The 25,663-nt window shown below is 39.6% G+C and overlaps 1 protein-coding gene across 15 annotated transcripts in view; it reads left to right on the top strand.

The window, feature by feature from the left end:
• The window catches only part of camta1a (calmodulin binding transcription activator 1a), a 352,256-nt gene that overhangs the window by 303,129 nt on the left and 23,464 nt on the right, over positions 1–25,663 (top strand). For 12 of the 15 annotated variants that reach the window (XM_052593208.1, XM_052593205.1, XM_052593206.1 and 9 more), the window contains 4 exons: positions 2,277–2,417; positions 3,601–5,837; positions 6,265–6,391; positions 16,898–17,032. In XM_052593208.1, coding sequence (XP_052449168.1) covers positions 2,277–2,417; positions 3,601–5,837; positions 6,265–6,391; positions 16,898–17,032 — 2,640 coding nt within the window. The remainder of the gene's footprint in view (positions 1–2,276; positions 2,418–3,600; positions 5,838–6,264; positions 6,392–16,897; positions 17,033–25,663) is intronic. The other 3 variants (XM_052593210.1, XM_052593212.1, XM_052593209.1) reach the window with 1 other exon arrangement.

Genomic DNA, 25,663 nt, shown 5'->3' with positions numbered 1-25,663 from the left:
CCCTTATCTCGTTATTGTACTTAAAGATAAATAATTCCTTTTTTCACCAATAACTGTTATTTAGTTCAACCACTGTCATATCGAGAACACTTTTCACAATCTAATGAATTATTTTTGGATAGGATCAAGGCTATAGATTTGTAGTTGTAAGATATCTATTATCATTTAGAAATACATCATATTACGCTAGTAAAATAGATTGTAAACAGGGTTTCATGTTGAAGTAGGCGTTTGCAGCAGAGGTCAAATGGCAGGCCATGGAAGGCAATGGTTGCTTAGTCACACTACAGCTGGAGAGAAGAACGCGCCGGCCTGATTCATTCCTCTCTGCTGATGTAATTTAAGAGACTGAGGACCAGCCATGCCTGAAGCCCCCTCACTGCTGCATGAGCAGATGATCAGACAGTGGTTATAAACATACACACACACGCACAGCAGGGTGCGAGATATCTGATGTGATTTATGTTTCCTGGAGATAGGCTGCGATTAAAGATACAAGTTGATGGGAGTGGTTATGAGGTGCTTTGAGCTTGTTGAAATGGATGTGGCTGGCGGAGAGAATGTTTGATTTGATTTGTCAGCAGCATTTAATCCAGTAGTTTCGAAGTCTTCCAAAGCACTAAAATTAATAATATATTCACAATTGTCCTTGTAAATGTAAATACAATTAAGAATAAATGTAATATTAAAGAAATGTAAAAGTTAATTGTAAAAAAGAAGTTTCTTTTGTAATTTAATATGCAATCTATTACATGTGTCTCCCTTTTTTTAATATTGTTTATATTTTCAATTATACAGATATTTTAATAATCTTAATTACTTAGTTTTAAATGACCATGTGGTGTGATAAATCAGTTTTATTATTATTACAAATATTTCATTACATTTTTTTCTTTTTGTGTACATTTCATTATAATATGATTTGAATTACTAGATTTCATATTAATATTTTATCTTACAATTCATATTTTATTAATTACAATTTCCCTTAACAATTGCATTTTTTGAAAAACTTTAAGATGAAAATCAACATGAAATTGAACAATGAACTACCCAGATATTATCTTGAGCACCCCAGAGGACACTCCGTGTGCACCCCAGTTTAGGCACGGCTGCACTAAGGAAATATGAATTTCATTCCTCAACAACATTCGGAGATACTCAGACTCTTTGTCTGTGTGTGGTGGAGCAGACACAAGAAACATTGCCAGATGGGCTGTTTGAGCAAAGGGCCGACAGTTCGAAGAACTGAATTAGTAACGGCAGGCCACTTTGGACTGAAGTGCGGGAGAATTCCTGCAAGTCTAAATCAGAAGATTCTTCTTCAGATCCTCGCAGCCGTCTCCCGTCGGTCTCACGGAATCCACCAAACCAGCTTGGCCTTTCATTACATGACCTGCCTTGTGCTGCGACTCTGGTTCAGGCTCACGCTGTGAGATTGATTTGTCTGTTCGAGCATGGTCATGCTGGTGTAATGGCTTATGGAACGCCGCTGCGATTCTCTGGCCAAGCGCGGAATGGCAGAGCTCAGCAGAGCAGAGAAACCTGCTGTGTATGTGACAACTGTTGTGCCTGCTCCGGCTGGTGACGCAGCACTGTTTGCGAGTTCAAGCCAAACGCTTTTGTCTCTTTTATCTATTTTTGTCTCTGTGTCTGTTTCTCCCTTCGCCTCCCTTTTCCTCCCCTCGCTTTCACATGCAATCTCACCTCAGCTTGTTACGCTCACTGAAGTAGCAAAGCATGCACAAGCCGTATTAAGGTATCTTGATGCTGTTTGATATTCTAAATACCGTTCCTCTCCAGAGATCAGCACATTTCCTTTGTTGCTTTTCTTTTTCCTTTTGCCATTTTACAGTACAGTTGTTGTTCTTGTTCTTTTCCTCAGAGGAGAGAGGCTGAGCTTGGAAACGGTGATGGCAACAGAGGGTGCAAACTGCAAAAAGCACCATTGTCAAAGAGCTGGGGCTATTACTTCAGCTGAAGTGAGAGGAGGAAGACTTTTGCTCTGTGTTTTTCCTCCCACGTCAGCTGAAAATTCAGTCTTAACAGGCCCAAATCTGTTCTTGAACTTTCCGTGTTCATGTTCGAGGTCAGAACGAAAGTAGACCAAAAATAATGACTCTTTTTCTCGTTGTACTCTTTTTCTGGACAAAGTGGTTTTGATATGGCGTCTGGCTCTGAGGTAAGGTCAGAGATGTAGTGCTCAGGCGGGGTGGGGGAGGGCTGGGAGGCTCGGCTGGTGGGCTGACAACTGTGTCTCCTCTCTCCCTTGGCAGTTCATGGCATCAAGTGGACTTGCAGCAATGGGAACAGCAGCTCTGGCTTCTCTGTGGAGCAGCTGGTGCAGCAGATACTGGACAGCCACCAGACCAAGCCTCCTCCCCGGACTCACAACTGCCTCTGCACTGGCACTCTGGGTAAGGGACAGAAAGGATGAGAGAGAGGCCGTCAGAAAGAGACAAGTAGAAACGGAGGGAGCAGGTAGTGCTTTAAATATGTCTGCAAGAACTGTAAAAAATGAGTTGAGTGTAGAGCAGGCTGAAAGCCTAATTAGAGTAGCGTCCAAGCTGAACATTTCACAGATGTGCTGATTTATTGAGCTGTCTGTTGCAATGACACCACTGGGGGGCGTAATGTTCCTGTGTACCAGTGCAGTCAGTCTTTTTTACTCAAGCATACAACAAATGAAATTTCCCGTTATACTTCATCACAAATATCCAGCACAGCACTTTACAATCCCATGGTGTTGCTCCTATAGGGTGTCGTTACTGTGAAGCAAATTGAATTGCGTGTTTAAAACAAATGATCGTGGGGTAGATGGATTGCCATTTGTTGTATGTTCATATAAAGTTCAATTGCCAAGTATGCAGTAAAATGACTAATGTGACACATCAGCCATTTATTAACAAAACGGGAAAGCTATGTGTTGGCTTCTTGTGAGACGATTAATATTGATGATTGATGGTCTCTATAAAGACGTAAATTAATCTCAATGTTCATTCCAAGCATCAGCATCAAAGCATTTTATTCCATTTCAAAGACATTATGTGGCTCATTCTTTGAAATGCTCTTCTTCTGATGTACAAAGCAAACAGTCTCTTATAGTGGTGTCATATATAAAACAGCAGTGTAGTTATTATCATGTGCTTTGTATTATTCAAAAATAGTTTCAATGGAATGAATAATAGGAATCGCTGAATGTGTTAATTTAGATACTGTCATGAACAAAAAACTTAAGAGGAAAAAGTTAATATTGACAATACTTATAATAATGGAATAAAGTTAAATGTGTGGAATGAAATATGAAAATTTAAATATGAATTATTCTGAATGGAATAGAATGTCCACATTTGCTTTGTGTATGCAATACTAATATTATTGCTAAGGATAAATATTGGTGGTGACACTAGTGATTCTGCTGATGATTGTAATAATGCTCATTTTAAAGGGGATAATGCCATTAAGGGGTCAGATATATTAATTATTCTAATAAAATAGTATGGATAATGATAATAATACATTGTTTTATTGTTAATAAAATATTCTAGTAATAATTTTTAGTTCGGAAAATGATTAGCTGTTTTCTGTTTTCTACTGCAGGTGCTGGGAGCAGTGTGCATCATAAGTGTAACAGCGCCAAACACCGTATTATCTCTCCCAAAGTGGACCCTCGTTCTGGTGGTTACAGCAGCACCCACTCTGAGCTCCAGAATAATGATGTGTCAGAGGGCAAGACAGAACACAGCCACAGCAGCAAAAACAGCGGAGGAGCAGGAGGAGGAAGCGTACGTGAAAAACGAAATGGCAAGGTCCATAAACCTGCGCTGCTCCACCAGAACAGCACTGAGGTCTCCTCTACCAATCAGGTGGAAGTGCCAGACACGACCCAGAATTCCCCTGTGTCCATCAGCAGTGGGCTGAATTCTGACCCTGACATGGCTGACAGCCCAGCGGTCACAGGCATGGGCCATGTTGCCTCTGTTATGGGCAGCCTATCCCAGAGTGTCTTTATGTCTGAGGTGACTGGGGATCCCGTCTACAGCATGTCCCCCACTGGAGGCCACAATACCCATATTATGGGCCCCGACGCCACCTCTCACAGTCTGGTATTAGGAGTCACCTCTGACAGCCACAAGTTTGCCTTTCCAGGAAGCAGCAGTGCAGATACAGGTGGTCCAGGAGCAGACAGGCTGTCCATGCTCTCTGCCTCTGGCGTCTCTGAGGAGCTTGTCCTCTCCAACAGTCTAGACTCCAGCGGCATCAAAATCCCAGAAGCCACCATGAACTTCGACCCAGACTGCTTCCTGAACAACCCGAAGCAGGGCCAGACATATGGGGGAAGTGGTTTAAAGCAGGAGAATGGCATATCCAGTGCCTCATCCTCTTCAACAGCTAACACCAATGGTTTGCAACGCTCACCACCTATTTCGGATTCAAACTACGGATTCAGTTCTGCGCTGGTGAAGAACATCAAGACCGAGGACACCTCCTTCGAGCAACAGCTAGCCGAAGAAGGGAGCTACCAAGTGGGGCCAGTTGTAAGCTGTAGCGTTTCCAGCTGTTCAAGCTCCCAGAACTCACTCACCTTGACCCCTGCTGCCTCTCTGCTTCCCTCTGGAGGGGGCCTGAGTCCAAGCACCACACTGGAGCAGATGGATTTCAGTGCCATTGATGCAAAGCAGGACTACTCCGCCGGTGCCACAGCAGTTAGTTATAGCCAGGCAATGAACAACTTAGCTCACCAAAACAGATCTCCAAGTTTTTTTCTTCAAGAAGCACCACAGACAGCCCAGAACCAGCAAGGCCGGCAGAGCTCCAGCCAGAAGGGCCACCTTATGGAACATAACACCGCTGATGGGGCCTACATGGGTCTGCAGATTGTAAAGACGGAATCGCCTGGCAGTAATGGTCATCTCCACCACCATCACACCCACCAGGGCCAACACAGACCCAACTGCAATGGAGGCTCACCCACTGAGGGACAGGGACAGACTAGCTCACTGCAACTCCTTCAATACCAAGGAGGTTTCCCAGGCCTTGGTCCTGAGCACGAGGAAGTGGTCGGTATGGATCAGAACCACAGTGTTGGGGCCGGCCAGTCTGGGGCCACTGAAAATGGGACAGATGGTTTGCTAAAGTCTGGGGATCATCTACAAGCCTGTGGAGGAGGAAGCGGAGAGAGCGGAGGAGCAGATCACTTCATGCAGCAGAGCTCAGAGAACGGAGCCAGAGCTGAGGCCGTGGCTTTGAGGAATGGAAACACCACGAGTGGGCCCAACAGCGGCTCACAACAGCAACTCCAGCCATTGCTTCAGGGAGCTAATTTGGTTCAGGGGCTCTACAACACTCACCACGGTCTTAGTGGAGCCGGAGCCAATGGCGGAGGAGGCACGGGCATGGAAATCAGCTTGGATCATTTTGACATTTCTTTTGGAAACCAGTTTTCTGACCTCATCAACGATTTCATCTCAGTGGACAGCGGAGCCACAGCGGTAGGGGCTGCAGGGACATTATACACCCACCAGTTGGTGGCCCCGCTTGGGTCAGAAGGAACTGCCACCTCAGGTGGGAACCAACAGCAAAATCATGAGGATGCAGCCAACAGGGCGGCAGGATATAGCCCCTCTGAGCTCTGTCTCCAGTCGTGCTGCAGCCCCCAGTCTTTAGGTGGAGGTGCTGGTGCTGGCGGAGGGACAGGAGACACAGGCTCACTGGCTTACATGCATGTCGCTGAAGTAGTGTCAGCAGCAGTGGCCCAGGGCACTCTGGGAATGCTGCAGGCCACTGGGCGACTTTTCATGGTCACTGACTACTCTCCAGAGTGGTCCTACCCAGAGGTATGTCTGTTTAAATGAAATGCTGTACATTGTACGTTGAACAAGTTTTCCTCCATTACAAACACATACTCAGATAGGCTACTACTATTACTACTAATTATTGTTAATACTATTATTTATACATTTTTACTTATTTAAAATAATTACTGTATGTATAGCATGCTTGATATCCAAACATCTCCAGTGCTGTTGCATTATTACACCACAAGATGGCAGAATACCCTTGGAAACCCATTTAAAACGCAATCGATGTTGAAGTCTTGTTGTCTTCCACAAGATGGCACAATAGCATGTCTTTATTTTCCTTTCAAATGCTACATTTATACCAAAACGTTTTAATGATTATGATGTGATAAACATGATGATGATGCTACTTTTTCTTTGAGTATGCATATGTTATGTGGGGATTTTTTCCTCCATATTTCAGGGTGGTGTGAAGGTCTTAATCACAGGGCCATGGCAAGAAGACAGCAGCATCTACACTTGCCTGTTTGATCAGATCTCTGTCCCTGCCTCCCTCATCCAGCCCGGAGTTTTACGTTGCTACTGTCCCGGTAATTTCACATTTATACATATAGAAGTGACTGACTAATAAATATAATATAAGCTTAATTGTGGAGTTAAACAGGCTCTCACCATTTTCGTGTTCAGGATTGTCTGAGTGGGGCTAAAATCATGACTCGATGACGAAACTGAGTCACTGAGCATGGCCCCTCCCCACTATACTATAAGACATGTGTTCGACTTATAGCAGCACTGCGCAGATCGCTCGGTGTATGACATCAAAGTATAGACCTATAGACAGCAGACGACTTCTCATGCTTCCGAATCATTTTCATGTCATACACTAGGTGATGCAAAAAATGAGACTTCAATCTTGGTCAGACGGTGGGGTGGTATTTTAGTATGCAAATTTATTCAAAGAATATAGGAAATGAGAATACAACTCATAACTTGCAAACAGATTAGTAAGTATTAAAATCAGCTTCAAATATAGAAAATACAAATCCCAAAATTAATATAGTTTTAAAAGCAATCCATGTATGATGGATGCTGCCCAATTAAAAGTAATACAAAATGCATTATAATATTCAAAAGTAATCAAGATGTTAAAAATAATAATACAAAGTATACAACAATACCCTGTATATCAAAAGTCAAAAGTTATAATAGTATTCATATAATAACCAATAATATAATAATAATCATATCTGAGATGAATAAAACCTGAGAGAAGTTCAAAGTATTCAAGTGAGCCCGGAATCAAAGATGAAGAAGGTGAGAAAAGACTAAGTCCAGCTAGAAGGGTCTAGGCTGAACTCAGTCTGAGCGAGAGAGGAAGGAGGGGTTTGCACCTCCTTATGTAGTCTCTTCAAGCAAAGAGTCTCGTGATCCAGAAATGAAGTCATGTCTCAAATAGATAGAAAGACATTGGTCATATGCCTCTGGTCCATATAAAGATACCAGATGAGCCTTGCAGTCCAGTTTAACTTCCACATTTTAGAAGATCAACAGATAGTTGTTGCCTTTGGGTGTTGCTCAGCTAAATGCAGGGTTGCAAAGACCTCAGGAGATATTGTATTGTATAGACCTCAGGCTGTATTGTCTCCCTTATCAAAAACCCACAAGGATCAAAAATAACTCAAAATACAGACGTGTGAAGCCAAAACTCAGACAAACAGCGTCATAAGCGCAAAACATAAACGTTCTGTGAGACTAGATGGAAATCTACATCTTTTTGTTTTTCTATTTCTATATTAATACAGAAGTCTTCTAAAGTCTAAAGTTCAGCTGAGGCCTTCGGAACAGACTGTCCTGTACTTTTAAGCACGTAGCAAATGCACACATGACAGAAGTCAAAAATTGGGTTACACCAGTCCCCCACTCGAGTCTTGACAAAAAGACTCGCCCCAAAATCCTTTCCCTTGAAAATAAGATACATAATAGTCAAAGGTAACAAATACATATGCAGAAAAATGAGTAAGTAAAACATTTCAGATAGGCACTTAATCGTGTAAGCATAAAGGAAATATAAAAGTGAATGAATCTTTTCAGGTAGACTGTAGATACCTCTTTAACCCCAGCCGCGTTAAAGTTGACAGGAATTCTTCACCAAGCTGATCAGACGAGGAGCACTAAAAGCATCCGACCCCTGACCTCACCTGGACTTTTGCTGAGTCGAGGACTTACTACAGCATACCCTTCTTTCCATCTCTAAACTTATCATCATACTTTCTCTTCTTAATGGGTAGCTTCTTAAGATATTTGTCCTTATCGGATTGGGGTATCATGTCGCAAATTTCCAAACTTTCGTTGATCTTTTTCAACATCTCGTATCTTTCCTTACCCTTCACCTCTAATTCATACATTTCTTCATCATTGCTGACAGCAATAGGAGTAAAAGAATCTTTTTGATCAATAATCTTGTGAGGCATCTTGATGTAGGGATTTGTAAATCTATATATCAGCTGGTAGATTAAAGCACAAGTCTCTCAGATGATGTAGAGTTAGCGTGCGATGTGATGACGATGCGTCCAGTTCTTGGGATCCAACACTGATGTCCAGCTACGAGCACAGCAACCTCTCCCGAATCGTCAATGAGCTGCACTGTTGCAGAAGTCACACCAAAGGGTCACCCTTAGAACCAGTCGTGTGGTAAATGTATGCAGGATAGGTTCCGTATCAGCATGCACTCATACCTGTTTAGTTTTAGAGTAGTAGGAACAGAAATATGTGGAAACAAAAAGAACACAAACACAAACACACACACACAAACATATAATGCCAAAGCGAAGCGACAAACATTACATATAACATTTACACACACACACGAACAAGGACACAACAAGACAGATAAAACAACATTAATCACAATTGTTACATGTAAACATTATGGTCTTCAGTTTCATTTCATCATTTTATAAACAAATAAATACATTAGATCCAGGGGAACTCAGCATTGGAAACCTGGAGAGAAGTAAACAATTAATCATTAATTATTGTTCGTCCTTAGCAGCAATCCGTCTGATAGAGTTTACACCTGTTGGACAAATTCAAAGTGAAAACGGTATCATCAACAACCTAAGGAACAGATATGGTGAATTTTGGTTAATTTTGATTCTCTGGAAGCAAGTGAACAATCACTAAATAAATAATCGATAATTGAATCAATCAATTATTACACTCCTGACATAAGTCAGACCCTCAATCACCTCACAGAGGTTGAAAACAAACATTGATTACAACCTTAATTTTAGAAAGGGTACCCTTAGTCTATAAAAAGAAAATCTATTGTGCACTGAGAGATATTGTTAGTATAAGCAAGCTGTAACAGGGGCTTCACTTGTGCAAGATGCTTCCATCGAGTCAAGCCTGGCTCGATTTCAATGAGTAGAGAGAAAAGTTGGAGTAGTCAGCAACACTGAGTAAGGACCTTCATACCTGGAAGACATTGGACCTAAATTCCCTATTTCTGAACCATTACTTTGTCCCCCACTTGTACAGGATTTTAGCCATTAAATTAAATGCAGCAGTCTTTAAGTCTCCAGCATTTTGGACGCTGAGGGCACTGAATGGGCATCCTTAAATGCGCATGATGTGTACCCATGATCAGAGGGTAAAAAAATTAAATCTACCTGTCAATGTGTAAAAGGTCCTCGCGGGCGAGGACTGTGGCTTATGATATCATACCTCTTCATAATCGTGGCTTTGTTTGTAAATGATGGATATATCTGGACAATCTGTCCCTCACAGTTCGTAACATCTCTGGTCAAAACCATGTTTGTTGTAACATAGTATTAGTTTTATGAACCCCTTGGTGTGCAATCCTGTGGTATAGATCAATTAATATCCGCTAGGCGGAACACCCTTTTCATTTAGAGCATTAATTCCTTCTTCAGTTAAAATAGCTCCTAACCTTTTTGACATATTTCATTATCTTCATTTGTGTACAATTTAGATAGGGTTTCTGATCCTGCACAATTTGGATGAACAGGGAAAATTGCAGTTACCTCTCCAAGTGATGCACCCCTGGCCGCCTCTCTCGCAGCCTTATCAGCTAGCGAGTTTCCTTTTGCCCACCAATCATTGAAAGTACTGTGACCTGTAACCTAGCAAACCGCAACACTGTTAGGTGAAATGTTCTTGCATGTTTCAAGAATTTCTTTAATAACGGTTTGATGACTTATTGGCGTACCGGCGGTGGTCAGATAGCCGCGACGTTTCCAGACAGGACCATAACTCTGCACTACATGATAACTGTAGGCACTGTCAGTAAAAATGTTCACATAGATGGAGCTATTTTCGCTTGCAGTTAATTTAAATGTAAAATTTAAAGCAGCTTTCAAAGCATGCAGTTCAGCGATCTGAGCACTTCCTCCCCGTAGCGACCCTTCAGCCAAGACTTCGCCCATCCTCCCCTCTACTACCGCCCAACCTGTGTAGCGTGTTTCCCCCTCATAAAAGCTGCTGCCATCCACGAACATGTCCATGACATTTGCAAATGTCTAATTTCTGACGAAATGTCCTCTGTCACAAGTAACCACCACAGCACAGTCATGTGCCCTCCCTTCGTTCTCCATCAGGGAGGCAGGGTTCGTCCGGTTATCTGTAACAACAGTAAGCTGAGGACTCATTCGAGCAGTTTCCCACTTAGCAGGTCGCTGATTTGAGATCGATTTCACCTTTGTTTCAGGTAGCAAACATAAAAAGCAGTGTGGGGTATGTAAAATAGTCTGGTTGTAGCCGACGATGTGCTCGGTGAACTTCAGTGCTCACTCTGCACACTCCAACACCATCAAGTATGGCATCTGTCCTTTCATAGAAGAAGGAATCACAATTGAATAATATCCAACAGTTCCAAAACTTTTGTCACCTTTATGCTGTCCCAGCACGCAGTTGTAAGCATTCTGGCCTACATGTGTCCAAATGTGGAGCGGTTTTGTTCATGTAACGCAGGAGAAGAGGCTAGTGCGGATTTGAGAAGAGTGAAAGACTCAGCCATGTCTGCTGTCCACTCTAGAGGGGAAGCACCCGGAAGGCCTCCCTTAAGAGCCTCGGTTAGAGGTTCTGCCAAATCAGAAAAATCAGGAATATAAACCCGATTAAAATTAAATAGCCCCATTAATGATCTTAAACCAGTGACTGTGGTTGGCTTCTTTAATTTAGTAATTGTTATGACCCAATCTGGAAGAGGTCTTTCTCCCTCACGACCAACACTCTGACCTAGAAATGTAATAATGGTTGAAACAGCTGTACTTCCCGTTTGTTCAGGAGGAAGCCAGCCTCTTGAAGTGCTCTCAACAAGAGAGTGAGTACACTCAGATGCTGCACCTTTTTTCTAGATGTAAGAAAAATTTCATCACAATATTGAATTATAACAGACGGCACGCACGATTCTTTTAAAATGGTTGAATGATTGACAACAATGGGGTTGCTTTGGTGGTCACAGCATTCAATGCGGTATAGTCTATAGTAAGCCTATAGTTATCGTCTGGCTTTCTTACAGGCCACATGTGAATCACATTGAGAGGCACATCTTACCACAATCCCTTCCTCGAGCTGGGTCACAATTGCCTGTGCCGCTCTCTCTTTCTCTCCGAAGAGGATACTGTAATACTGGAGGAGGTGCAGGACCTGAAACATTTAGAGGTTTAATTCTGCAAAGACCAACATCAAGTTTAGAAGTTGACCACAAATCGGAAAATTTCTCAGAAAAAATATTGTATCATTGGAGAGTCAGTAGACTCTTTCTCATTTGCTGTAACAGCTCCAATGTTAAATTTAGGAGTTCAATTTTTCTGACGACTGGAATGGGAACTGGCAAAATTTGACTAACTATTTGATTTAGTTAATAAAATATCTGCTTCCAATTTCTCCAATATATCCATTCCCACTACAGTGCCAACTTGACTTTCTCCAACCCAGAATTGCACCCGAAAGGGTTTGCTTAAGTGGATAAATTATTAAGGGAATTAATTGAGACTGTGTGAAAAGACTGTCATCAGATAATCCTCGAAGAGTCATGTGTTTATTTGTAAAATGTAAATTAGAGTAGCTAAATAAATATGTAGCTATGATCTCAAGTGCTTTGGTCAGCCTGTGGCATCAGCAGCTTAAGCGGTGCCTGCATGTCGACTTCCTTTTCTCTGCATCACCTCTATTTTGAGAGTGAGGCCGAAGGGGGGGGGCTACTTTGGTAGCCGTCGCTGTTGCTGAAAAGAGGAACCTTTTTAAACATTTTTAAAACCCTCGCTCTCCATCTCACTCAGGGCACCTATTTACGTAGTGGCCTGTTTCCTGGCAATTATAACAGGTAATTACAGAGACAGAGGGCGATCCAATCGCATCATCTGCTCTTTTCGTTTGGTCAACAATATCTTGAGCTCTGGTTCCCCACGTGTGCAGTGTGTAACAGTATATGAGATTTCAAATCAACAGCTTCTTTTGTAGCAACAAACTCTTTCAAAGCTCATGTGAAATGCTCAGTATATTTAACAAAGGGCTTGTTAGTGCCCTGTCTGATCAATGTTGCATTAGTAAAAATTTGGATTTCTGATCCAATCACATGCTGTACTTCAATACGCAGTTCGTTAAATTAAGTAGCAAAATCATTTGCGGTTGTAATTAGTACAATTTCATAATTGGCAGCGTGTTTACAATGCTAGGTAAATCACGCACACCAATAGTTCGATAGACCCCCACTTGGCCACCTGCTTATAGCATGGTAACCTTGAATATAATTTCACATATTTGCCCCACTCAGCCTCAGCTCTTCCAAACTGCCAGGAGAAATAACAAACTATAGGCCTATTCACAATTCTCAGAAATCTGTTACATTTCTGCCAGTTATAAATGTCATCAATCTTAGGAGCTTTGCCTATATCGGCTCTCGGCTCCTTTGTTACAAGATTTTTAATAAATCCCACATATCTTATAGCCTCTCTAGCTGCTTGCGCTAAATTATAAACCTGTACAATTCTACCATTTCTGTCTGTCAAAAGCCCTTTGACTTTCCTTATCCATAAACAACATAAAACACGTGCCTATTTCTTCTGTTCTTTGTGATCAGTAATTTCCTTCAACCTGTTAACTGTCACCCCGTCCCGAATACGGGACGCCTGCGCCGACTACACCACACCACAATCAAATCAAATCCAATCCTGACAAACTATATACCATTGGAAAAGTCCAAGACTCTCAAATATATATTTTACCAATATTCTTGTTAAAAGACTATGTAGGAAAAGTAATAAAATTAATTTATGACAAGAGTACACCCTCAGAAGTCTACATTACAAAAGAAGACTTCCTCATTGCCTTTTCTCTATCACATTTTATAAATCATCAGAAGTCATATATCACTCGAAAACATAAAATAATCAAAATTCATCCTTTAAATCCCATTTTAAAATCAGACATTGCATTACCATGTAAATGGCACATCAAAATCATGTTTACAAAATATTTTCGGTCATGAATTGTAAAATTTTAGGTTTGTATTATGCAAATTCAAGTCTATCTTCAAAAACGTGAGTGACGGTTAAGGGGTCAACACCCATTCACTCTGTCTGCGTGGAACCGAAATCTCTCTAAATCCATCTTTAACCATTTTCTGTCTTACTTCTTCTACATCACATATTCATTTGGAGTTTCTTTTATTTGAACAGGTGCCATTATCTCATGTGCTGACAAATCCAACAAGGAAAAGGTTTATTCAATTCAGATACACTTAATTAAAATTAATTATTTATCTTAACTTATTTTTACTTATCTTTACTTATTTTACTTAATTCCTTTACTCATTCTACTTAATTTCCACCTATTTTTTTACTTAATTTCTACTTATTTTTACTTAATGCACCGTCTGACAATTTATTGATCTAAATTTAGTCGCAAGGTGGGGTTCTGTTTGTGTCGTAAACTGCCAAGTCTAATCCCAGAGACTATATCCAAAAACAAGAGACGGCATTCAGACCCGACCAGCACGCTGTAAGTAAACCCTCACAGCGCGTGTCTCAAAATACTGTTGCATTTTCGGTTTAACCCAAAAGTGCTCGCAATACACCCCCGGTAACCCCGCAGGATGTAAAGCGCAGATATTTATCCACACTACCAGTAACCCTCAATAGTGAACAACACATTTAATGCCGCGGATCGCCGTCTCGTCCCCCAGCGCGCGCTGATTTTTCAAATACGGTTAAACCACCGTCTACGGTTATACCACCGGCTATGACCCAAACTCGTTCTCTTGCTGCAGTCAAGATTAATGAACGAGGTGGGTCCACAGATATATCTCCTAGACCCGGCAGGCAACACCACAGAAGCCCATAAAGAGAAAAAGATGAGCTACTCACCTCTCTTTATTTTGTCTTGCGTTGCATCAAAACTTAATGAAATGAAAACTTCAACGATCCCAGCGGTGCCTCCAAAACTGATGCAAAAAATGAGACTTCAATCTTGGTCAGACGGTGGGGTGGTATTTTAGTATGCAAATTTATTCAAAGAATATAGGAAATGAGAATACAACTCATAACTTGCAAACAGATTAGTAAGTATTAAAATCAGCTTCAAATATAGAAAATACAAATCCCAAAATTAATATAGTTTTAAAAGCAATCCATGTATGATGGATGCTGCCCAATTAAAAGTAATACAAAATGCATTATAATATTCAAAAGTAATCAAGATGTTAAAAATAATAATACAAAGTATACAACAATACCCTGTATATCAAAAGTCAAAAGTTATAATAGTATTCATATAATAACCAATAATATAATAATAATCATATCTGAGATGAATAAAACCTGAGAGAAGTTCAAAGTATTCAAGTGAGCCCGGAATCAAAGATGAAGAAGGTGAGAAAAGACTAAGTCCAGCTAGAAGGGTCTAGGCTGAACTCAGTCTGAGCGAGAGAGGAAGGAGGGGTTTGCACCTCCTTATGTAGTCTCTTCAAGCAAAGAGTCTCGTGATCCAGAAATGAAGTCATGTCTCAAATAGATAGAAAGACATTGGTCATATGCCTCTGGTCCATATAAAGATACCAGATGAGCCTTGCAGTCCAGTTTAACTTCCACATTTTAGAAGATCAACAGATAGTTGTTGCCTTTGGGTGTTGCTCAGCTAAATGCAGGGTTGCAAAGACCTCAGGAGATATTGTATTGTATAGACCTCAGGCTGTATTGTCTCCCATATCAAAAACCCACAAGGATCAAAAATAACTCAAAATACAGACGTGTGAAGCCAAAACTCAGACAAACAGCGTCATAAGCGCAAAACATAAACGTTCTGTGAGACTAGATGGAAATCTACATCTTTTTGTTTTTCTATTTCTATATTAATACAGAAGTCTTCTAAAGTCTAAAGTTCAGCTGAGGCCTTCGGAACAGACTGTCCTGTACTTTTAAGCACGTAGCAAATGCACACATGACAGAAGTCAAAAATTGGGTTACACCACTAGGTGTGTTTACATGGACACTTTTTGCTTCCATAGGAATGAATTCATTCTGATTGACAAATCTGAATGTAGTGTTTACATGAACACTACATAAAGTGATCAGGGTGATATGCGCATTTATATGTCACAAGCTTCTGATCAGATTTACTCTTTTGACATGCGCACACTGCATGAATATACAGAGTTTCCAACTGCTGTCGCATACTTTTTTTTAAAAGCCCACGTGATATTTATCTACTTTGGTTCCTAATAAGGCGATGACCGCCACATGAACTGTTGTGCTGCTTAACGTTATTTAAAAAAAAAAAAAAAAAGGTGTAAAAGTGCCCCTTACCACACCCAAAACTACTGTAGTCGTCTGTTGATGAGAGTCTTAATCAAGGACTGGTGGGACGTGGTCCTGTTCCACTTCACGTTCGCTGAGTGAAAGGGGAGTTTTATAATGACATGACACTACACATTTATGACACTTTAATCGCCTGGAAGAAAACCTCATTCCACGCGTCATACATTATTACGCTATTTCTACGTCACTGCGCATGCGCAGTATGTTACCGTTTTCAATCCGATCAATTTTTTACACGTCCTCTCGCTCGGATTACCAAAGCAATAAACCAGCCCTTACAATCCGATCAAAATTTTAGTCTGACCAATTTAATTCCGACTGACGTGTTTACATGTGACATTTTTATTCTGATTGTGCTTCTAGTCCTATTACAATCAGATTAGTAGGGTCCATGTAAAATAAATGCAGCTACTTGATCGTTCTGCAGAGCCCTGTTTCAAGTCGAACACATCTAATAAATACAGTGTAGTGGTGTGCCTGCTCAATTGCGAGTTGCTGCTGTTTGTACTACAGCCTAGAGGTTGCTAGCTAGCTATGCATTCGTCACGTAAATGCATAATATCTGTTTGCAATAATTTACAAAACAGCTCTGTCTCCTCATTTAAATAAGCTACAGAGGAAGACAATTGAGAGATGGCAGCTTTTCCGCGAGTGGGCGTGGTTTCAGCGCCACCAGTGGACACGCCCCCAACATTTGAGAGCAGAGAATAATACTGCTTATTTTTTCAAGATATTGATAGCTTATTTCAAGTATAGATCTCTGCAGGAAAGTAATGGGAGTTATCAGACCAGGGTGTTTTTAGACCATGATACCTGATTGGCTGACATCATAGTGATGTTAGGTTTAGGGGTGGGGTTGGGTAAGTGGGATCATTTTGATGCATGATTTAGAAACACCCAGCAGTTTGAAAACACCCACAAGGTCATAAACGCCTACTTTTGCTCTGCAGAGACCTAAGTCTTGCTTATTTTATTCACTTGATGGTTTTTTAGCATAAAAATTTTCAAATAAAGATTTTCTGTGGTGTGATAAACTCAGAACACACATTTAATATTTACTTTACACGTACTTTAGGAGGTACATATTTTTTAATGTTTCAAATAAACATTAAAAAGTAAGTATTTCCTAGATTGCAATGATTTTCTGTAAACCTTCAGATGTCACCCCTGATAGGGTGAAGAACTGCATGAACTCTCATAGATGTCAGTGTGATTTGCTCTGATCTTTTCTAATTACGGACTTGTGTGTGTCTGCAGCCCATGACACAGGCTTGGTGACTCTGCAGGTGGCTGTCAGTAATCATATCATCTCTAACTCGGTTGTGTTTGAGTATAAAGCCCGTGCACTGCCCTCCCTACCTTCATCCCAGCATGACTGGCTGTCACTTGACGGTAGGTCTTCCTTTCTGTCTTTTTTTGCATTTGTAAGAGAGAAAAAAAAATATCACTTTACTAAATCTGGAACCCATCATGTGACCCTTGATTACTGAGCTACTTGAAGTAGGTGACTATATAATGGTGCCTTGGCCCAAGGCTTTTCTAATTATCCCACATTCAGTATTAACAAATTAAAAGCACATCTGATCTGAAAAAAAGAAGAGTATGTCATGAAGCCGGAGACAGAGATAGATAGAGTGAGTGTGTTATAACAAATTTGGATTGAGGAAGGGTAAAGTGCAGTTTAGATTTCCATGTTCAAGGTTTGCTTTACAGTTGACCTCTAGATGGAGATAGAGGGTATGTTTAGCAAAGAAAGCAGTTCGGTAGAAATCTGAGCAATCAATACCAGTGCTGAATATGCATTTGAGATCAACATCAAGCAAAAGTAAAGTGTGTTATTCACAGCTAAAGGGAGTGCAGACCACCCTGTTATAAGGTAGAATTTCAGTTTAAGGGCTTTAAGAACAACAGGAGAAGCTTTTGATACCTTTTTATTTATTTATTTAATTTTTTTGCTCTTTGTGCTTTAATCTGAGGCATGGAAGGGACAAGGAGAGATGAGGCATTAATTTATATAAGTGGTTAATACTTTGGGGTCAAGGGGATGGGCAGTCTGGAAATAGCACACTGACTACTTTGATGAGCTTTTTGTGACATAACACAAACTGATTGCTTCTTCACATCTGGCTTGACTTTTGTATCTTTGTTTTTATACAGTGGTATGGGGTGTTTTTTGCACAAAACTGCATAATTTTATTAACCTTGCAATAAGGTTGCTTAAAATGTAAAAAAATATATCATGAACTTTAATTTAATTGAATTTAAAAGTATACTATTGTTCAGTGTTATTTCTTCTCAGTGCTGTTATTAACTAATAATAATGTAAAATGTAAATAATAAATAAATTAAAAAAAAACTAAGTAAAATAAAACACAGTCCTGCTTTTGAGTTTACATAATATCAGAATATCCTAAATGTTTGTAATTTTTAAAAGAATAAGACGAGTCATAACTCTTGGATCATCCAGGTGAACGGGTCATTTTTATAAATTTGGTTGTTATTCTGTCTTGTGGAGTGTATGTAAACTTATGTTATGTGAAATAGCTTATTTAGGACAGTACAAAAAAATAAATAATAATAATAATATGCATATTATATATTTTCATCCCTTCATCAACAAATTAAAAGTTTTACCATGTTAACCACTTTGGAAGCTATTTGTGAGAATATGGGACAAAAAGAAAGACATGTTACCAAGATCCACCATTAAACACTTCTACTGTACTGTTTCAACGTGCTTTACGCACAGATCGGTGAACTTTACAAAATGTCCTTAAGCTGTCCCAGTCTGTTAGTGTTAACTTAAATGCAAGGGTTTAAGTCTAATCATACCATCGCTGTGGTGGATTTGCCCTCTTTAAAGCCTGGCAAACCAAAAACAAACCCACACACATGCTTCAGCGCATCCCAGGCTGCCTCGAACTGAGGCTGTGGCGTCAAAGAGCTCATGAAAATATTGGAGCATATGGCCAAAGCGACACGCCTGCCAATTTGACGTCCGAAGCTCTAATCTGCTTGCTCAGATCAGGTGATAGAAGATTTAGCCAAGAAAAACAATCCTGATGAATGGTTGGACAGCGAGGAATGGTGGCCAGCATTAAGATACAGCATGTGTTTGACAAGCCTGATGTTTGGAGAGCAGAAACCTAAGCCAAACCAGTAGAAATAATTACGCATTACAGGAAGAGGGACACATGCACTTACACCAACAAATGCACATACTGTTTATCACTGCACACATTTACTAAACGGCTGATTTCTGTGTGTATTTAATCTGGGACGTGTCTGCACGTGTTATAAGGACAGGCTAAGTGTTCTGTCTCCTATGAGTCTGAGTAAAGAGAGTACCAGTGCCTGTGTGTGGTGCTGTTTGTCTGTGGAGGTGGGGGGGGGGGGGGGGTGAGTGTTGTTACTGCAGTGTGCATTGACAGAGTAAAGTAGGGCATGGTGGAGGAGCCTGTGGAAAGGGACAGCTGCAATGCAGACAGCCCTGAAAGCAGAGAAAGGGAGCAACAGAGGACCAATGCCCATTCAGCACCAAACCAGTCCATTCACATCTCAGACAGCACAGGCAACCATGGACTCGTGAATCTAGACTTAGACAACTGTGTATCAAACACACACATATACATACTGTATATATTTATATATATATATTTATATATATATATATATATATATATATACAGTCTTGTTCAAAATAATAGCAATACAATGTGACTAACCAGAATAATCAAGGTTTTTCGTATATTTTTTTATTGCTACGTGGCAAACAAGTTACCAGTAGGTTCAGTAGATTCTCAGAAAACAAATGAGACCCAGCATTCATGATATGCACGCTCTTAAGGCTGTGCAATTGGGCAATTAGTTGAATTAGTTGAAAGGGGTGTGTTCAAAAAAATAGCAGTGTGGCATTCAATCACTGATGTCATCAATTTTGTTAAGAAACAGGTGTGAATCAGGTGGCCCCTATTTAAGGATGAAGCCAACACTTGTTGAACATGCATTTGAAAGCTGAGGAAAATGGGTCGTTCAAGACATTGTTCAGAAGAACAGCGTACTTTGATTAAAAAGTTGATTAGAGAGGGGAAAACCTATAAAGAGGTGCAAAAAATGATAGGCTGTTCAGCTAAAATGATCTCCAATGCCTTAAAATGGAGAGCAAAACCAGAGAGACGTGGAAGAAAACGGAAGACAACCATCAAAATGGATAGAAGAATAACCAGAATGGCAAAGGCTCAGCCAATGATCACCTCCAGGATGATCAAAGACAGTCTGGAGTTACCTGTAAGTACTGTGACAGTTAGAAGACGTCTGTGTGAAGCTAATCTATTTTCAAGAATCCCCCGCAAAGTCCCTCTGTTAAAAAAAAGGCATGTGCAGAAGAGGTTACAATTTGCCAAAGAACACATCAACTGGCCTAAAGAGAAATGGAGGAACATTTTGTGGACTGATGAGAGTAAAATTGTTCTTTTTGGGTCCAAGGGCCACAGGCAGTTTGTGAGACGACCCCCAAACTCTGAATTCAAGCCACAGTACACAGTGAAGACAGTGAAGCATGGAGGTGCAAGCATCATGATATGGGCATGTTTCTCCTACTATGGTGTTGGGCCTATTTATCGCATACCAGGGATCATGGATCAGTTTGCATATGTTAAAATACTTGAAGAGGTCATGTTGCCCTATGCTGAAGAGGACATGCCCTTGAAATGGTTGTTTCAACAAGGCAATGACCCAAAACACACTAGTAAACGGGCAAAGTCTTGGTTCCAAACCAACAAAATTAATGTTATGGAGTGGCCAGCCCAATCTCCAGACCTTAATCCAATTGAGAACTTGTGGGGTGATATCAAAAATGCTGTTTCTGAAGCAAAACCAAGAAATGTGAATGAATTGTGGAATGTTGTTAAAGAATCATGGAGTGGAATAACAGCTGAGAGGTGCCACAAGTTGGTTGACTCCATGCCACACAGATGTCAAGCAGTTTTAAAAAACTGTGGTCATACAACTAAATATTAGTTTAGTGATTCACAGGATTGCTAAATCCCAGAAAAAAAAATGTTTGTACAAAATAGTTTTGAGTTTGTACAGTCAAAGGTAGACACTGCTATTTTTTTGAACACACCCCTTTCAACTAATTGCCCACAGCCTTAAGAGCGTGCATATCATGAATGTTGGGTCTTGTTTGTTTTCTGAGAATCTACTGAACCTACTGGTAACTTGTTTGCCACGTAGCAATAAAAAATATACTAAAAACCTTGATTATTCTGGTTAGTCACATTGTACTGCTATTATTTTGAACAAGACTGTATATATATATATATATATATATATATATATATATACATATATACACACACACACACACACACACACACACACTACCATTTCTACTATAAACACGTCTTCTGCTTTGCAATATATACACATACAAATAAATAAAATGTATTTTACATTTTATATATATATATATATATATACACACATATACACACATATACATATATATATATATATATATATATATAAATATATAAATTTAGGGCAGCAACAGCAACTGAACTATACGCACTTAAGTCTAAGTTCAGTTGCTGCCTTAAATTTGTAAGTTTAATCAAATTGGATGTACAAGTCATTTCAACTAATTTGTTAAGTTGAAGTTAGTAATTTTGATGAGTTAACATAATAGAAAAACATTGTGGCTTATTGATAATATATTTTACAGTACATATTACACATATAGTTCAAAATACATTGCATTTGTTTGTATGAACTACTGTCTAGAGTATACAACATTGTTGTGGTTATTCAGCATTTATGAGTTCTCAAGAATTGTTTCTTAATGTATTTTCATCTAGCTCAGTGTTTTATAAACTTAAGTAGCAGAAGGTAGGTTTAGTGGATTAGTGGATATTGAATTAGATATTGAACTGAATTAGGTTGATTCATAAGTTGGTTTGACTTTAAGCACGCCATGAAACACATGGCTGCCTGGAAATGAGGGTGTTGAAGTGTGCAAGGAAATCACAAGGCCATTTTATAAGTTATTCCCGACTCCTGCTCTGACTCATGAAATAATGGGTTGTTAAAGCGTGTGTGATTTTCGGAAGTGAATTTACACTCACTTAAAAGGTGAAGCTGGGTAGAATATCAATGGACTTAGCACATTCAGTAAGACCATGCAATTAGAAAAACCAATAAGTGAGTTTTTATAAAGGAAGCATCTTGTTTGTTTGGCATGTTATGAGTTTTATAAGTTTCTACAAGTATATAAAAAATACATTGTGCACAGGCTATAAGCAGTACAGTTGGGATGTGGCAGATGTTGTTTTTCAGAAGAGGGCCATAACTATAATCACATTCAATCCAGTTACTGGATTTTGGGGTTTATACGCTTGCCTCTGCACTGACTCTTCACTCCTGGCCATTAAACCACAGCCTGGTTTCTATATCGAGCACTACTGTCAAATAAAAACTATTTCGAGACAAACCTCAGCGTCTGCTGTTTGACACTGCATTCATCGTTTCTTTTCAGCTGTGTGCTCTGATGCTCTAATGGCACACAGCTGCCTGCCTTGATTTGTCATAATGCAGAATGGGGGCGGGGCTTTGCTTCTCTCTGCAGCATTGCAGGTACGAAGCCACAGGCTGGAATCGTTGTGCACTGTAACCGTGACCAATAGTCTATGTTGTCTTCATGTCATTTCTTTTTGTCCACCGATTTAAGTGTGCGTCCAAATTACTGTAGTTATTCAGTGGTTAATCGATGCAGCTCTTTGCACATTACCGAGGTGAACCAGCATTTTAACATCGGTTTCTCAATGTATAGATATGAAAAACATATATCCAAAATTATTTTACTGGCTGCGTTCAACTACTGTACTGTACCACTGTAACGCAAAACAACGTTAAATGTTTATGGAGAGATGTACTAATTTGGTTTGAAACATTGAGGTAAAAGTGGAAGAGTAATTATTAATTTCTTTCCCATTAATGAGTTCTGCGTGTGCTGTTTGTTTATATATATATATATATATATATATATATATATATATATATATATATATTTGTGTGGGGTTTTTTTCCGTTTTGTCTTCATGGATCGTGGAAAAACTAGGGCGTCTGTTTACCTGCGGCACGTGCGCAGCGTCTCCTTGCGCTGAGATTCACGCACGCGCACGCAGGGGGGAGCAGTAGTTTATGTTGCCAAATCTCGTTAGAAATTTAAGCGAATAAGCTTACGACTAAATAAGAGGTTCCGTTTTGTTTTGTTCCTGCTGATGGTTTTTCATAATTCATAGAGATAAAGAGGCGTTGTGTTTAAAACATAAACATATAAATTAGATAAATCATAGATTAAACAAAATTTATTAGCAAAATTGTGTCTTTAAATTAAATAAAAACTATTAAATTGAATGGATCCCAAACACGCAACAGCCCTAAGCCCCTCCCCCATAAAAAAGCTCTTATTGTAAAGACTTTATGAAATAACAAAGCCGAAGTGGATTATCATAAGCGGACTTGGCAACACCGGCAGTAGTGCTGGAGTAAAGAGGGGCGGGGGCGAATACGAGAGTAAGTGAGCGGGCTTTACATTTCTCTCTGCTCCTGCACGTCGCTTCTACACTTTCTTCTATTGTTGATGAGACCTTTTAGTACATTCCCACAGTATATAAAGGATATTTATTTTTCCCAGTTTAGTAAATATAGGAGCAAACTGCGTGTGTGAGACACGGCCATTTGGGACATTGTGGTCAGGATGCCGATGAATGACATCTGCATTTCCTAAAGACAAGGGACCGTTTGCTTTGCAGGGCGACTCTCGATGGACAGTGAAATAGAAGGTTGGACATGTTAAAATGAACCTTGTGTGTTTGTGTAGTCTTGTCTCTAAAGTTACTACATGTGCTTAGCCCACTTTAAACCCTTATCATTTCCATCTGTGGAAGACCAAGTGAACATAGTGCTTTACTTCAGCTATAGAGAAATGTTACGTTCTGTGCGTTTTCCTACCTTTTCTTTAAATGCTATAATGTGTTTCTAAAAATAAGTCCGTTGAGGCTCAAGTTTTTCGTAGTTTCCTGAACTAAATGTGTCAACTTCCAAAATAGACACAAGACTCTGATCTTCAAACATACATGAAGTAGGAGGCGCTATTGAATAAATGCTGGACCAGACCACCTAAACAGAACACCTGATTGTTTCGGCTTTGAGGCGTTTTTATTTATTATTCTTAATATATATTTTCCCTTTTATCATTTGAAAAAAAGGTTCTCTAAGCTGAATGTGCTGGCCGTCTTTTCATTTCGATCATTTTACACAGGAAATTACTGAGATCCACCTGTCTGATACTTCGTTGCAGCAAAGTATCACACTGAAAAAGTAGGAAAACAGCTCATTTGTGCGTCAGTCTTGTCATTTAGTGGGTCTGTTAGCTGTAGTCGTGACCGGAGTGTGTGTGTATGTGTGTAACACACAGCAGTCCTGTGATCCACGCTCTTGTTTTCAGAACCGAGGACAGCGACCCACCAGGCACGCGCAAGTGAGCTCGTGAAACATTCAAAAATACGATTCCTAGTCAGACAAACGATTTGTTCAGTGGCAATGGTTATGGTTTGTGGCGGGAAAATAGAGTTCAGCAATCGATAGACTCGTGGTTCTCCAACAATGTCCTCCTCGACAACCTGTTGATACTGATATGCTGAATGGAAATTCTTGACTTCTCGTAAGCCTATATTGCATGTATTATGAAATCAGTGTTAAAGTTTCCCCCGAATTTGTTGCATACAATTAACTTTAAAATTCAAAGGGGTCACTTTCGTGTATGATGTCTTAAGTTTTACCTTAATTTTTTTTTTTACCTTAAGAACAGTGCTGAAGTTATATAAATATTACATTATAAATATCAGTGCAACAGACTTTACATTAAGTGCTGCATGACAGAATCTGGTAGTTGGTTTCTAAATTTATTACCTAAGATTAACTTAATTGTTAATAAATACATTTTAGTTTTACATTATAGTTACTCCAATAATGTAAAAAACAAAACAAAAAAAAACGGCCATATAGTGTTGATTCTGGAGGACACATTTAAGCAATTCATGTTAGGAAATGAAGTTTACTGAATAACAAATGGAATTTGTTTTTAATGGGTGAAAAATCAATCAACCGTTTATCATAAGTACTCGCACAGTGTAGAAAATTACTTTGTTATCCTGAGGCAACATAGTGCAACAGAGTTAATGAACTCAACAACTACAACTTTCATGATTTTATTACCAGGGAATTAATATTCCCTATCATGCTCTATCCAGGAGCTCAAAAAAATGGGCTGTAATTTGTTTTTTTATTGCTGGACATTGCCAGTGCTAAATATTGATTGATTTATGAATTTACAGTCCTTCTATTTTTAAAACACTGTCATTTCTTTACAATTGATATCCTTTTTAAAAAATGCTAAAATGTGCATTTTATTTAATAGTTGTTCAGTTTTCATTCAGTTTGTCTTATTGGAAAGTTTTATTGAATTGTACCTCATTTAGAGTAGTGCAGGACATGTCAGAACACTTAACCTGAGCTTCAGAGGACCTCTGGTCAGGTTGTTTCATAGAAAGTTAAGGTCATGACAGTCATCTTGTTAAGGAAAGGGAGTCATTCCTGTACAGTGTTTCTGCACCTATCATCAAGCACTGAAACATGTTGATTCATAGTAATAGACATTGTTTGATGTTTGGTTTAGTGTGCCCAGTTTTGTTTTTTGTTTTTTGTGGTAATTCTAAATAAGTGTCTGAGTTGCTTTTAAGATTAATATGAAGAAGTTTTCAAATGAAAAATTCCTTGCAGATGCATTCTCCTGCTGTTGATTCAGCTAGTTTCTAGCAGGGATTGGTCAAGATCCAGATCATATTTTAACACCCCAGACCAGTGCAGAGTACATTCTGCTGTAGTGGCTTCTATCTAACACAATGTGCCTCAAGGGCACAATCGTTAATTAGTGTTAAATCAGACAGCAGTTAGGGAGAT

Source organism: Carassius gibelio, chromosome B23 (assembly GCF_023724105.1).
Source record: "Carassius gibelio isolate Cgi1373 ecotype wild population from Czech Republic chromosome B23, carGib1.2-hapl.c, whole genome shotgun sequence".
NCBI lineage: Eukaryota > Metazoa > Chordata > Actinopteri > Cypriniformes > Cyprinidae > Carassius > Carassius gibelio.
The sequence above is the reverse complement of the archived record's forward strand: the minus strand, read 5'-3'. Positions and strand labels throughout refer to the sequence as shown.